Raw genomic sequence first — 15,978 nt, 5'->3', positions numbered from 1 at the left:
ATGAACTCATTGGATTCTTTTTTTATTCATTGTATTATGATCCATTATTTTCATTATTCATTTTGATGCTCGAATTATTTCAAATTTGGTCAGTGGTTGCCCCTTCAGGCTGGCTCCTGTATCATTTTGACATGTCCCTATCAGCCTTTGAGTGCTTTATTGTTTTTTTGGCACAAACTGTTCCAGGAACACTTTGTACTTTCTCTGCCTCAGACCTGGAATCAGCCGTTTTCTCGAGGAGCTTGGTTTCTTCTAACGGGAAATGGTATTTAGAAACCAAGAGCTGGCACCAGGGGTGCTTATTGTTGCTGGGCTTTTATTACTTCCTATGCCGTTTGTGGACAGAGCTAGGAAATACATAGTTTTTAAGAATACCAGTTTATACTGGTACTTCCAAATCAAATCCAACACCAATAGATTTTTACCTCTTGCTGTTCTCAGTTGCATCTCTTTTCTCCTACGGTGAAAATCCTGGTTCCCATCAGCAGTGTGTGAGTGTGTGTGTGTGTGCATGTGGTGTGTGTGTGTGTGTTATATACACATACAGTTATTTTTCATGACCCTATTATGGATAGGTCAAAATGTATCTCGTTTATTTATTCAACTACAAATGGACTAGTTCTGGAGTGCTTGATGCTGAGGGTGCTATGCTAAGCAAAACCAGACACAGTCCCTGCTCTCGTACAACGTATATTCCAGTGGGAAGTAACCAAGTAATCACACTAATGAGTGTATAAGTGCAAAGTGAGATGAGTACTTTGAAGAATAGCAAAATGGTTCTAGGAGAAAAGCAAGATGGTTTTAAGCAAGTAAAGATGATTGAGACTAGCAGACTTGAACTTAGGGAGTACTGAAGGAAGAATAGGAGTTAACCAGATGAAGAGGGCTAGGGAAGAACAAGGTCGTTTCAGACAGAAGTAGTAGCAGGTGGCCAGAGGGGAGCTTCTGAGGAGCTGAGAGAAGGCTAGAGGCTAGGGGAATTGTGAAGAAGGCTGAGTCTATAGAAGTAAAAATAAAAGTAGCTGGCCTTTATTGAGTGCTTACACATACTAGACACATACTATTTTACATAATCTCCAGTTAAGCCTTATAAAATTGATGCCATTATTAATCTCTTTTTATAGTTGAGGAAACAGACACTGAAAAGTTAAGTCATATGTACACAGTCACCTAACTAGGAAGCAGTAGAGCTTCAATAGAAGAGCCTTCACCCTTAACTACCACCCTCTTTCACCTCCTGAGGTCAAACGATGCAGAACCTTGTAGGCTATGGAAAAGATTTTGGATTCCAGCTAAAGAGATAATTCTTAGAAGTTGAATTGCTGTGCCATAGAATATGCACATTAAAATTTTTATGTAGTTGAATATAGGAATTTTTGGAATGCCTAGTGTATGGGCTCCAGATGGAAAATGTTCTTTCTGCAGAGCCTTTTCTCTGTAGCAGTTCTTGAACTTGACCCTGAGGAGGGTTATCATTTGAAGAGCTTCTTGACTATGATGGGTTGTAGGATTAAGGGGATCGGTATCTTTAATAGTGCCTTAGGCACATAATACACAAAGCTCAAATTTATCAAAAGATTTACTGACATGATTGCTTCAGCTTCCATGAATGGTAAAAGCAGATGAACAGAAAGTAGTCACCCCTAAGATGAAATAGGAAAAGTTCCAGTGGAGGTCCTTTCACCTGTTGTTTTTCAGCAATTGATTTCCAATTCTTTGTTCATTATTGCATTTAATTTCGGATTCCCTGAAGATGAGCAAAACGTGGTGAAAGTCGTGGAGCTGGTGGATGCTGTGTATGGTCCGTACAGACCCTACCAGCTGAAGTACGGTGACATGGAAGAGAAGAACCTCCTCATCCAGATCAGTGCGGTGCCTCTGGTAATGGCATAATACTGGCAGTGGCCATTCAGGAATCATTCTGTTTGCCAGGCTCCGAGGGTTGGGAGTGGGTGGGATGCGTCGGAGAAGGTGTGAGGTGGCATTAGGAATGCAGAGAGTGGGAACTGGTGTGCAAACACTGGGCTCTAAGTGCTTCCTGGGCTCTTGTAATCCAAATGTAAAATGAGACCACAGATATGCTACCAGTTTTTTATTTAAAATCCTCTAGCAAAACTTAGAGGCTTAAGTATTCTTGAGAGTAAGTTGATTATCCCCCTGATTCAGTCATTATCACACAGTCTTTTGTTTAAGGCAGCATATGCAAATGGACACAGGAGCTGAGTATTCATGGACAGTACTCTAGGGCCAGGTTCACCAGGTGGGCACCAGAGGGGAATTTCCATTGTAAATGTTAAGGTTGCCTAGCATGATGTGAGTTGACATTTAAGAATAGATCTTACAGTAGTTAGAATCTGCCACCTCCCGCCACTTTTCCGTTTTCTAAGGACGTACCTAGGAAGTCTGTTCCGCTCAGTTATGTTCTTGCCCCTGAAGGAAGCATTTTCCTTTCACTGCATTCTTTTGGAGCGTGGGATATGGAGAATTCAAATCCTAGCTTGAGAGCCAGAGGGAGAGATACCATCTTAAATCACAGAAAAAGAGGAAAGAGATGAAAAATATAAAGATGAATATAAGGATTTGATCATGCTTTTTAGCCAGGAGTTTATTTCTGTGATCTCACTGACCACTTAGACTGTTCTTCCCTAGGTCAGGCTCTTAAAGAGCTGTCACAGTTTGGGACTGCATTTCTGTTGTACCTATTAAGTGATTTTACCATGAATGAGGAGGTTTGGAGCTCTCCCCATCTTAATGTTGTCTATTCATTTGTTCTTCAGTCTGAGGCAGCTTTTTTTTGTCTCTGTTTGCTGACCAGGAACATGGGGAAGTCATTGACTGCGTGCAGGAGCTGAGCCACTCTGTGAACAAGCTCTTTGGCCTTGCTTCTGCAGCCATTGACAGATGCATCAAATTTACCAACGGCCTGGGGACCTGTGGCCTGCTGACAGCCCTGAAATCCCTCTTTGCCAAGTAAGGCTGGGGGAGTGGGGTCAGGGCCAGCCTCACTGGAGAATGATGTCTCTCCCAATTAAAAATGTGTGTGTCCTGTATTCCTGCCATGAACCCGGGAGAGGCACTTGCACCTGAGCCCAAGGGGGGTGTTCTTAAGGATGTTAAGAGCACTGTGGCACGTTTGTAATGGTGGAGCATTTGAAGCAACCTGAATGTCCATCAGTTTGGAAATGGCCAAATAAGATACGGTATATTCAAATGAGGGGAGTTCCCTATGTGGCAGTTAAGGTGTTAATTAGATCTACACATAACAACATGGATAGATCTCAAAACATACTGCTGAGTGAATAAAAGGTTGCAGAATACTATATAGAGTCTCATACAGTGTGTGAAAAGAATATACAAAAAATAGAGTATATTTTCTGTAGCAGGGTTCGGCAAATTTTTTCTGCCAAGGGCCGGATGGTTCGTATTTTAGGCTTTGAGGGCCTTACAGTCAACAGAGACTTTCGTAGTGCATCGCCCTAGTAGTAGAAAAGCAGCCAGAGACAACACATACATGAGTGGATGTGGCTGTGTTCCATTAAAACTTTATTTACAGAAAACCATGAGTGCCAATTCCTGTTCTAGATCTTTTTTTGTCACTTTAAAATGCATTATATATTCCTATAGCATAGAGGTCAGCAAACTCTAGCTCATGAGCCAAGTCTATTTTTGTAAAAGTTTTTCTAAAAGCTATATTGGAACGCCACCATGCCCGTTCACTTACCTATGGCCTGTGAATCCTCACTATAAAGTTAGAGTTGAGTAGTTAGGACAGAGACCTTGTGACTCTCAAAGCCTAAAATACCTGGACCTTAACAGAAAAAGTTTGCTGAGCCCTGATGTGGAAGGTTAGGCAAGAAACTCAAAACACTGGTTGTCTTTGGGGAGATGGGGAGGGACTAAGGTGGTGGTCTTAGGGGATTTAGCTTTATTTGTTATTTTCTGATTTTTTAAAAAATTAAAAATATAAATTAATTTACATTTAAAATGTAATTAAAAATATAAAATAAAAAATATATAAAATCATGCTAAGTGAAAGAAGCCAGTTACAAAAGACCACATGTTATATGCTTCCATCTATATGAAATGTCCAGAACAGGCAAATCTGTAGAGACAGAAAATAGATGAGTGGCTGCCTAGGGCTGGGGAGAGGGGAGTATTTGGAGGAGATGAGGGATGACTGCTGAAAGTTATGGGGTTTCTTTTCGGGATGATGAAAATTGTTCTAAAGTTGATTGTGGTGATGGTTGCACAACTGTTTTCTGTGACTACCCTAAAAACCTTTGAATTGTGTGGTATGTGAATTAAATCACAATAGAGCTGTTAAAAGAAAGAAAGAAGGGGAAACAAAAATTAAGTTTACTTAGAAAAAAGAAAAAGAAATCAATATAAGGCTGGATTCTCTGACCTGTGTAATTGAGATGTAAGGGCCCTCAGGAGGTTAGATGCTTTAGTCTCTAGCTTATAGACAAATACATTCTTAGGCTCTCCAAGAAATCTTGTTCTAGAATGAAGTTGCCACGAGTCTCGAGAAATTCCTCATATTGAACTGAATGCTCTTTTGCTGCCGTAAGTTGAGGAAGCTCTTGTCATTCCAGAAATACTGACCATGCCCCTGTGAGCTCTAAGGGTCCTTGGACCCAGTACTGTTGGTCACTGCCATGGGCGGTCTGCACCTTCCAGGGTGGCTCACAGGAAGGCACTGAGGGCTGCGAGATCACGTCCCCTGCGTAAGACAGGGGGAGCCAGGTGAGCCCAGACGTGTCCCCCAGGAAGAGAGACATCAGCAACAAGTTTAATCAAATAAAATGTATCTCTTTCTCTCTCTGCCACCAGCTGGGATCTTGTGGACAAAATAATTTTTGGGGGGATCTAAAAATTTTATTATAAAATTAAAAAAGTAATGCTTCTAGAAATACATATATATTTAAATATGAAAAGGTGTAAAAAGGTGAAAGTCTTCCTTCTTTCCTGCGCATCCTTAGGCAGTCCTCAGGAGTCACAAGTTTTAAACATTTTGCTTTGAGTCTTCTCATTCTTCTCTTCAGACTTTAAAGAAGATTTTTTTGTTTATCACCTTTAACTATGATGTCTTGACGCAACTCTGAAAGGTGTGGAACTGAGCCTGCTTGAGGCTGGGGCTGTCTCTTATCCCCTCTCTTCCCAGCTCTTGTTGGCGATATTTTCACTTTTAGTTCTTCTGTTGGTTACTTCAGTTACTTCATTTTAAAAAGTAATACAAATCCATATTAAAAATTCGAACTGTACAAAAAAGGACATGTGATGAAACCAGGTCACCTGCTCTAGAAGGGAAGGTTTTGAAGCTACCGAGACAGCTGATGTTTATAAAATTAGCCAGGGAAATGAGGATGATGCCAACTTGCCCAGGGTTCAAGTGGGACCTTGTTCAGGAGCGGGGAGGGTTTGGGGATGGTGTTCAGGAAGGCAGGCGTAGGGAGGATGGAGGACGCAGGCAGAGCAGGAGGAGACTGGCCTAACTTGGACTCTGCTGAAGCTGTAGAATATAGCTGCTGATGGGGTGTTGCAGGGTGAGGGGTGTTGCAGGGTGAGGGGTGTTACAGCTGTGATGGGAGCCTGGGCCCCGGAGTTGTAGCCACCTGGGCTCAGATCCTGTCTCGGGCCCTTACTAGCTGGGACCTTGGGTGGGTTAGTGTGCCTTTCTGAGTCTTGGTATCTTTTATTTGGGTAAACTGATGGTGATAATCTCTCCTTTCCATGGTGGTTGTGAATATCGAGTGAAAGCATACAATTAAAGCACCTAATGCAGCAGCTCTTACATGGTAGAGACACTTGGAAACGTGTATTGTGAGAGAATCAGAAGGTTTTGGTACAAATGCCATAAAAATGTGATGTGATACACACATCATGTGCGAGCCCCACTGTGGCTAAACAGTCACCCCCCTACCTTGCCCTGGCCCTGCCTCAGTGCTCAGCGGCTGCTCACCGTTCCGGGGACTCTGTCGGGAGGTTCTGTGCAGCTCATGCCTTGTTGGACGGGGTGTTCTTCTTGCTTAACGTCCTTCAGCTAAAGCACAATTAAAACGTTCTTCAATAGCTCCCTGTCGGTGTGTCCTGAGGGCCCTCCCCCTCCCCCAAGGAAAGCTGTCACCTCTCTGGGTGCAAAGGGAAGGTGCTGTCCGTGGCATTCTGGTTTCGTAGCTTTTCGGCCCTGTGTGAAGGGAGCAGTGGCGGCGTCTGTCCTCAGTGGAGTGGTCTGCGGCAGTTCCTTCCACTTGCTTCTCTGAATGGCCTTTCTCTCCACCACACACACCTACTCTTCAGGGCCGTGCCCTGCGTCAGCACAGTCCACTGTCCTCACTAGGGCTCATGGCCTGGGCAGGAGAGAGGCGAGACTTCCTGTGATGTATGCAGGTGTCGTGGGCTTTAGGGAGCCTGCTGGCTTCTAGAGCACATGACCATCCACCCCCGTCCTCCTTACCACACCCTCCCAAGGACTTACGTGTTCATGTTCCAAGAACTATACAGCTGGCCCTCTGTATCCAGCGTTCCTTATCTGCGGGTTCAACCAACTGTGGATCAAAAATATTCAGAAGAAAAATTTCCAGAGAGTACCAAAAAGCAAAACGTGAATTTGCTGCATGCTGGCAACTCTTTATGTAGCATTTACATTGTATTTACAATTATTTACATAACATTTATGTTGTGTTAGGTATTATAAGTAATCTAGAGATGATTTAAAGTATATGGGAAAATGTGCCTAGGTTCTATGCAAATACTATGCCATTTTATATAAAAAACTTGAGCATCCATGGATTTTGGTATCTTTGGGGGAGGAGGGGGGTAATCCTGAAATCAGTCCCTCATGGCTACCCAGGGAGTACAATACATAAAAACGATACCACTGCACATCATCTTTCATTTTATACTTTTCAGGGAGCTTTTGTGTCTACTATTTCATTCATTTCATTTTATTTTATCATCATGACAACTCTGCGGGGCAGTACAGAAGCCATCATTAAGTCCATTTTAAAGATGAGGAAACTGAGGCCCAAAGACACCTAGGTACTTGCAGTGCAGGTCTGTCATTGACTCAGGACCTATTTCTGGATGTCTCCTTTATGTCCAGGTCTGTGTTAATTCCTGGGGATACAATTATGACCTACAAATGGATAGTCCCTATTCTCCCAGAGCTTCTAGTCTGGTGACAGCAATAAACATTAAACACATACATTAAATAAGCTATTTAATTATACTTGTGTTAAGTGCTATGAAGGAAAGTATGTGGTATAGGTGGGAGCAGACAGCAGTCTGTGAGGGAAGGTTTTCAGTTTTGAATCCAGTTTCATGCTCCTGTACCATTAAAGTCGGCCTCTTGCCTGCCATGGAGCTTAGCTGTTTAATCTAAATTCAAGGATTTGAATGCTACAGAAGTACCCTGGATATCAGAACTGCCTTATGGTATCCTAGGTGGCAGTTGGGTATTATAGTGGGACCATGACGTTTTAAAACAGTTCTTTGAATCAGCTTCCAAAGAAATGCACCTGTTAGGATGAGGGAGTAATTAACCAGCATCATCTCTCACCTGGTTGGTCACAGAGTCTTGGTCTTAGTGGCCATACCCTTCCCCCCTCATCTTGAGCATCTCTTAAAGCCGCTCTGCCAGGTGAGAAAGACAGTCTTGCCACATAGAGGAGACCTTTTTGTGGTCAGAGCTTTATAAGTAGTGACAACCCTTGGTAGGATAGCCTCTGAAGGTGCTCTCAAGGTCATTAGTAGTTTGTCCAAAGCTGTATAATTCCAGGTGTCTCTAGGTCTGAGGAGTTTATGATGATACCGTTGTCATTTTTTTCTTTCCCCATAGGTATGTGTCTGATTTCACCAGTACTCTCCACTCAATACGAAAGAAGTATAGGCTGGATGATATTCCTCTCAACTCCCTTTTTCAAGAAGATTGGGCGGCTTTTCAGAATTCCATTAGGTAAAGTGGGGGTAAACATGCATAATATAGTATATAAAAACGATAAATGTGTAAGGTGTTTTTTTTTTTCTCTTTCACTGCCCCTCCCACTTTTTTTAAAGCAAATTCTCTAGACTCTGAAAAGAAGCCAATAAACAAAGAAAACAGGCCAAACCAAACAAACACCAAAAAGACCCCTCTTGTTCTTAAAATATTTTAAAAAGTTCTTTATGAACTCATCTCCTTTGGTGACTTAAGTTTTTTTATGTTTGGTTTGAGATTTTTTTTTTTCCCCTTAGCCTTTAGTTTCTGCAAACGTAAAATAAGTTAGAGCTTTTATTTTAGAAAATGCACAGCTGATTGGATCCTGTTTCTGGATCTGTGCCACAGTACTAAATGGTAAGTCAATGCTATTTGGCCTGCAAAGAGCCGTGTAAGAGTTCCGTGAAAGGCCTTGAGGTAACCCTCCCAAGTCGTTGTTGACAGACAGATTCTGGCGTAGCCTGTGTGACCTGTGGGCCACTAGGTAGACACCCTGTTGCCCTAAGCCCTGAGGTCTGGTGGGAGTGTGATTGGCAGTGGCCTGAGGAGTTTGGCCCTTGATGTGTCCAGCCTGAGGGAATGCCCTGGCAGTCCAGTGGTTAGGACTCCGCGCTTCCACTGCAGGGGGCACGGGTTCTATCCCTGGGCGGGGAACTAAGATTTTGCATGCTGCATGGCGCGGCCCAAAAAAAAAAAAAAAAAGACGGAAGCTCTGGAAGCACTGGGCCTGCATCGTCCCAAGGCTATGACCTGAAACCTCGGTTGACTAGGTGTATGTTCTCTGTTGTGCTGTGGTTCTCCCACTCCTGTGAGGTCTAACAACTGTACTATCAGCCCGAGATAAAAAGCGATCTAGAAATTTCTTTTCCTTACAACCATTCTTTGCAGACATACGTTCTGAAAAGGCAAGCTGCTCTCCCCCCACTTACATTTCTTGCCTGACCCCCAGCCTAGGTGGTATGTGCAGAGTGCCCATGGCACATGTGGGTCTCAGTGCAGATCCAGACCCTCCAAAAGCTGTCTTTAATCAGGGTAAACCCGGGGCCTCCCAGGACCATTTGGAGTGTCTCCTCATGGGCTCTGATCTGAACTTTTGTTTTTGATGAAATTTAATGTTCTAGATGCTAATATCCCTTATCAGCTGTGGCAGCTTGGTACACCAGAAAATATGTGCAAGGTTGTTCTCTTGTAACTGAGGTGAGTGGAATATTTCACTTTCTCATAAACCTTTCTTATGATGGAATGCCTAGATATCCTGGTGATGATAGACACTTTTAGAGAAAGTTAAAAGTTAACTAGACCTAAGATGTTTTTAATCCTTGGATTTGTCCTGACATTATAGTTTGGTGTTGAAGGACTCAGTAGCTGGAGTTTGAGGCCTAGCATAAAATTACTTGAAAATTAAAGGATTATTAAATACAGAAATGATCATTCAGGCTTATCTCTGAGAAACAAATGGATTAATCTTCATCTGCCTTTCATGTGATCAGAGAGAAACAATTCTAAGATCAAAACAGTTTTCTCTTCTATGCCTGGCAAATAGCAGGCAGCTCACAAATATTAATGAATTTTGGTTTTTAAATTTTAGATACAAAGAATTTCCAACCCATTTTATTTGTTTGTTTGTTTTGTTTTGTTTCGTTTGTTTTGCTTTTTTGGCCACACTGTGCAGCTTGTGGGATCCTAGTTCCCTGACCAGGGATCGAACCCTTGCTCCCCGCAGTGGAAGCGTGGAGTCTTAACCACGGGACCTCCAGGGAATTCCCTCCAACCCATTTTCTTAAGGACAAAGCCCAAAAGCAACCTCAGTATTTTTGGAAATGTAAAATTATTTGAGATCATGTTGGATAGAATTCTGATATTAGAAGGGACCAGCATTTCCCTTCTACATGAATTACTAATGAATGGGACATTTCAAGTAGGCCCTCAAATGGTTAACTGCTTTCCCACAACCCAGCACACCACCAAAAGGGGTGAATAGTTAGAATTTTTATGAATGGGACAATGTTTGTCCTGCAAATGTCGGCATTCCAGATACTTGAAGTGCTTTTTGTTTTGTTTAGGATAATAGCCACCTGTGGAGAGCTCCTGCGGCAGTGCGGGGACTTTGAGCAGCAGCTAGCCAACAGGTAGGAGAGGGCTGTGGGCCGGTCCCTGGGCTCTCAGCTGGGGGAAACCTTGACAGAGTACGCAGCGCAGTCTGAAGCCACAGAGCTTGAGGACTCTCTGTACCTAGGATACGAGGTGTCAGTATTGTCACCATTTAGCATTTATTGAGCACCTAAAAGGAGCAAGGCTCTGACCTCCTTGGCACATAATTTTACTTAGATATGGAAGTTTCAGCCTAAATGAGGAAGCAGTACGTGTTGTCTCCAAATTATGAGTGGGCAGGGCTCCCACTGCATGTTTGCAAGTCAGTTATTGGGAATGGAAAGTTATAGGCGGTGGTGAGGTCCCCTGGGCCAGCCCACAGAATCGGGATGAATCCGGCCAGCCTGCCTTCTGGATTCTGCAGTAGGATTCTGTGCTGTGGAAGCCAGTGTGTGTGTCAAAGGAGGATTTCTGGGGTCAGGCCTAGGAAAGTCCCTCCTGCCCCCTCTCCATTCTGATACCTGCCAGGGCTTTTACACTGCCCCGAAGTGTCCCCATTCGGACCTGTTTTTCCCTCCAAGGGCTTCAAGCTTCCCAAATGCCCTCACTTCTTCAGCGGAATCTCTCATTGCCTTGGTGCAGCTGCTTTCTCTGTTCTGCAGGAATTCAGGGGAAGAAGTCTGTTTCCTAGGCGGTGTTAGGGCCTAGCAGCAGTCCCTTCACCTCTTTCTGGGATAACTCTTTGTTGTCCTAAAGTCACCTCTGCAGGAGGGAATTTCTGGCAGTGGTACAAAGTGAAAAGCAAGCTGAGGCCTCGAGACTGGGTGGGCGGTAGGGCTGAGCTGCCGGGGAAGGTCTCCAGACCCGCCGCGGGGTCAGGGCTCTGAGTTGGTCATTTCTTCTTCTCACCACTCTTTGTCTCCTTTCATTTCTGAACCCACGGGTTGCCTTCAAGTCCCAAGATTTTTCACCATGGTTCTCATTATGGGGAAAGCCTTGCGGGGGCCAGGGGTCGGGGGGCAGGTTGGAATGGGCAGCTGTTGCAGTTCATAATTCCCAAGCAGCCCGGCATAGAGCTCATGTGGCTTCTTGGAATGAATAAAACCGGAGCACCACAGGCATACAGCGGAGTGTGGATAAATAATATAAATGATGAAGTAGATGCCCCCTTCCTCCCTCCCCACTCCCACACACACTTATGCTCATGTTTATATGCACGTGTGTGCGTACACACACACACACACATACACACACACGGTGAGGGGAGCCTATGGCGGAAGGGTGAGTAGGTCTGGGTTCACAAAGGGCCCCTAAGAAAAGGTGAAAATTTGACATTTATATATTTAAAAGAAAGGCATGTAGCTTATTAGCTTCTTGATTACGGTGGTAATTACAGCCGGGGCCCAGCTCAAAAATTAAAAGTTCACGAGTGTACAAAGTATTAAAAACTGAAAGTCTACTCACCCCAAAAATTCTTGAGAAGAAACGTTAACAGCCCCCCTGCCCCCATCACATTTGTTGAGCTCTGCCGTGAAAGGCTTTACATGAATTAACTCCTTAATCCTCCCAGGGCGTCCAAAGAAATAGGTACTATTCTTACCCCCATTTTTACACATGAGGAGACATTGAGGCCTAGAATTTGGCACCGGTAGTAACTTCTTAAGTAAAAGAAATTATCTGCGGGAAGAGCTGTGTCTGAGGTGATGCCACGAAGAGGCAGTGATCTGAACCTGGGCGTCAGCTGGGTCATCCCGAGTGTGTGAGCATCACCTGCACAGTGCCCTTCCTCACAGATGAGTGTCCGTCCTCAGACTTGGGTTTCTCTGCATATATGTCAGACGACTTTCCATATCAGAACGTGTAGACTTGTCTTAATCTTTTAATGAAGATGAGTATTACATTCTAAAGGGTAAGGAAGGATCTGGTTAAGAAGGTGAATGGGAAAAAAAAAAAAAAAAAAAAAAAAAGAAGGTGAATGGGGGCATGACAGATAAAGGGTGAGCCCCTCTAACTGCATTTTGCAGCCCAGAGAGGCTGAGAGGCTGGCCCGAGCTTTGGTGTGAGATGAGAACAGATTGGGTGTATCCAAGGGAGCCTTTTTAAGAGGTGACGTCATTCTGGAAGCACTGAGCCTGGAAAGGGAAAAGAGTAACAGTCATCATCTGTGTTCCCAACAGGGAGCCCATGCATGTGGCTGCCACCTATAAAGCTTAGCTTATCTCCCTGTCAGTTTCACCGGCAGACCCAGACTGCAACTTAGGACCACTCCCCTCAGGTGGCAGAGGCAGTAGCTCGAAACGCTCCAGATTACTTCAGCGACAAGAGTGACATTGGCTACTGGGCTTTTAAGATCACCTGTTTGCAGACAGGGATCGTTTTGTGACTAGTGGGGCGAGTAAAGCAAGGTTGATTTGGGTGTCACCTGAAGGATTTCTCTTGTAACTTGGGTGACATACAGGGAGATTGTCGTGGTTCCTCTATACTTTTATGGTGTCCACCACTTATTTTTGGAACAGTGGTATTTTCACTAGGACAAGGTTTTAGTGGGACAGTTCAGTGGGACAGTGAGGTTTGGGGAATCCAAAATAAATGTCCAGGTTCCTATGGCTGAGGAGTGGGCAGCAGCTTTTCCAGAAAAGGAGATGAGTTGAGGAAGGAGATGGAATTGGGATGTTAGTCCCTCCCTCCTCTGCTCATACTCACTGCCTTCTCCTGGCTCAGCAGGTAGCACAGCACTGGCACCTAACGGACTCTCCTGTTAATCTCTGAGCTTCTGAGGGCAAGCTCTATGTTTAATCATCTGATATCGCCAAGACCTGGCTTAGAGCCCATTGCAATGATGAGAAAACATTTCTCTTTTTTTTTTTTTTTAATTTTTTCTTTATTTTTGGCTGTGTTGGGTCTTCGTTGCTTCGCACGGGCTTTCTCTAGTTGCGGCGACAGGGGGCTACTCTTCCTTGTGGTGCGCGGGCTTCTCATTGCGGTGGCTTCTCTCGTTGTGGAGCACGGGCTCTAGGCGCACGAGCTTCAGTAGTTGCAGCATGCGGGCTCAGTAGTTGTGGCTCACGGGCTCTAGAGCGCAGGCTCAGTAGTTGTGGCGCACGGGCTTAGTTGCTCCGTGGCATGTGTGATCTTCCTGGACCAGGGATCGAACTGTATCCCCTGCATTGGCAGATGGATTCTTAACCACTGCGCCACCAGGGAAGTCCTGAGAAAATGTTTCTTAATGAATGAGGAAATCAAGTGTTCATTTTGGTATGGTTTAGTTCTCAATAATAGGAAATACATATAGCGGGAAATCAGATTCTAATGATGAGGTCATCTAATGGTGACTGGATGAAGAGGAAGCTAGGGAAAAATGCCATTAGTTCCTTAGGGTTGGAGCTATATTTATTCCAACATTTAAAAATATTAGATTTGGTTTTTATTGTAGAGCACACTATTGTGACATTTTAAGCTATAAATTTTTAAAAAATTAATTAATTTATTTTTGGCTGCACTGGGTCTTCATTGCTGTGCGCGGGCTTTCTCTAGTTGCGGCGAGCGGGGGCTACTCTTCGTTGCGGTGCGTGGGCTTCTCACTGAGGTGGCTTCTCTTGTTGCAGAGCACGGGCTCTAGGCGCGCGGGCTTCAGTAGTTGTGGCACACGGGCTCAGCAGTTGCGGCTCGCGGGCTCTAGAGCGCAGGCTCAGTAGTTGTGGCTCATGGGCCTGGTTGCTCCGCGGCATGTAGGATCTTCCCGGACCAGGGCTCAAACCCGTGTCCCCTGCATTGGCAGGAGGACTCCTAACCACTGCTTCACCAGGGAAGTCCCTTAAACTGTAATCTTTAGTACTCAGAACATTCCCAACATAACTGTTTTTCTTCAGCTTGGATGGCAGACTGATGCCACTTGCCCGTGGCAGCCTGAGACTGAGACACGTATTGCAGTAACCCCAAGAAGGAGAGCTGACTTCCCGGAGGGCAGAGACGAAAGCTCAGCTCTCAACTTCCTGCTCACCAAACCCAGGGTCACCTGTCAGTCAAAGAATAATTACGGAGCACCTGCTATGTGCCCAGCACTGTGCTAAGTGCTGGGAATTCAGAGATGAAGACCAGTCTGTGGTTTAGCCTCACCATCTAGTGTGTAAGAGAGGTGAAGGCTGGTGAAGCCAGAAGACAGAGTGCCTGGGGGGAAAGATTGGGCAGAGGAGATGCCCCTGGGACAGGTCCTTGAAGAAGGAGTAGGATTTTTCCAGGTGCACCAAGGAGGGGAGAGCATTTCAGATCACAGGAGCGTGCGAGCAAGACACACAAGGGTGTGAAGCATGGTGTGTGGGCTGGGGCGGTTGGCATGGTAGCGGGAATGTTTGTAAGGATACGGGGGCTCCAGCGATGGAGGGCGCTGGGGGCCATGCCTAGGCATTTTTAGTTTTATCTTGGGGAGCACTGAAGGATCTTTGGGAAAAAGACAAAATCAGATTTGCCTTTTGGAAAGATCATTCCAGTAACCCTTAGGAGGACAGATTAAATGGAGCGTGGAAGGGAAGGCAACTATGATCCAGACAAGAAATAGTGAAGACTTGGAAGTAAGGCCGCGGCAGGGACAGGCCACAGTTTCACAGAGAAAAGACGCAACCAAAATTACCGGCAGGCGTAACCAACAGGGAAAACTGTAACTTGACCTTAGTGGCAGAGGCAGGTGGCTACTTGTGTCAGTAGTGGTTCCTGAGGAAAGTCCTGTCCCCAGGATTTGTTTGCAAGTACAGGCATTTCTTGACAAGCTCATGGGATTTGTTTTTGAAGAAGTGAGTGCCTACTGGCTGCCATGTCCAAAGTGATCTTTTTTATAAGAAATTATGGTAAAGGAGGCGTTGGGGAAATAGGCACAGTTGGGATGTACTACAGTGTCTAGTCTTCTGGCTACATAGGTTTGTATAATTCTGTACACATTTAAACGTATAGGCTGAATGGTGAAGTTGGGCTAAGGAGGAAACAGAGTGAGGATTTTCAGCATCCGTCAAGGGAGGTCATCCTCGTTGGAGACAGAGATCCTACTCCCCAAGCAGCGCCAGAGGTTGATCATCCCATAGAACCCCCTCCAGGCATTGTTCTTTCTCAGGAAAGCACCGGCCTCTCTCAGTAGATCTCTCTAAACCTCAGAAGTAAACTTTACGGTGCCGATGAACACAAACACCACACGAGCCCAGCGTGTGCGAGAGTGTGAGTCCTGTGGGTAGAGGCGTGCAGCGAGCTGCTGTCACTCTTCTCCAGGGACACTGCCGTGTCTCGTGCCTCTGACTGCGGTGCTGGTGGCTCCCCTGGTTTTGACTATTCCAAAGAGTGATGCTAATATAGCTCATATATAGAAAGTGCACAGTATTCCAGATTGTAGTGAGTTGACAGCTGCCCTGTAGACTGTGCATTATATTAGGAAGATGGCATATTCTGTTAGAGTCAGTGTTAAATAGGAAATAAAAACACCTGGTGTTTACTGTGCACCTGAGGTCCAGCTCCCTCCTAAAGGATCAAGGGCGTCTCCATTTCCTTATAAAATGGACCCTACATCAATCTGCCTCATGAGGATATCCTGGGATTTAGTAAGGAGCAGTCTGAATGCTCCAAGAAGAAAATTCCATACAAATAGCTCAGGGCATAATGGTCATCACTGTCATTACAGGATTTTGACCACAGCTGGGAAGTATCTCTCCGAGTCCTACAGCCCTCGGAGCCTGACCGGTTTTCAGGATGGCATCTTGACAGACAAGAAGAGCTCTGCCAGGAACCCATGGCAAGAATATAATTACCTTCAGAAAGACAGCCCTGCCGGATACGGCAGTTTAATGGAGATACTCTATACCCTCAAGGTAGGACACCTGACTGATGGCATTCTTGCAAATGAAAACTTTCCCCTTGTCACTCACGCTTTC

At 45.0% G+C, this 15,978-nt stretch overlaps 1 protein-coding gene across 4 annotated transcripts in view; it reads left to right on the top strand.

Moving 5' to 3' along the window:
- Window positions 1-15,978, top strand: part of COG7 (component of oligomeric golgi complex 7) — a 78,783-nt gene that overhangs the window by 31,838 nt on the left and 30,967 nt on the right. For all 4 annotated transcript variants that reach the window (XM_082362460.1, XM_082362459.1, XM_082362461.1 and 1 more), the window contains exons 8-12: window positions 1,754-1,881; window positions 2,816-2,970; window positions 7,841-7,957; window positions 10,042-10,107; window positions 15,729-15,915. In XM_082362460.1, coding sequence (XP_082218586.1) covers window positions 1,754-1,881; window positions 2,816-2,970; window positions 7,841-7,957; window positions 10,042-10,107; window positions 15,729-15,915 — 653 coding nt within the window. The remainder of the gene's footprint in view (window positions 1-1,753; window positions 1,882-2,815; window positions 2,971-7,840; window positions 7,958-10,041; window positions 10,108-15,728; window positions 15,916-15,978) is intronic.

The sequence above is a fragment of the Balaenoptera borealis genome, assembly GCF_965194805.1.
Source record: "Balaenoptera borealis genome assembly, chromosome: 16".
Lineage (NCBI taxonomy): Eukaryota > Metazoa > Chordata > Mammalia > Artiodactyla > Balaenopteridae > Balaenoptera > Balaenoptera borealis.
The sequence above is the reverse complement of the archived record's forward strand: the minus strand, read 5'-3'. Positions and strand labels throughout refer to the sequence as shown.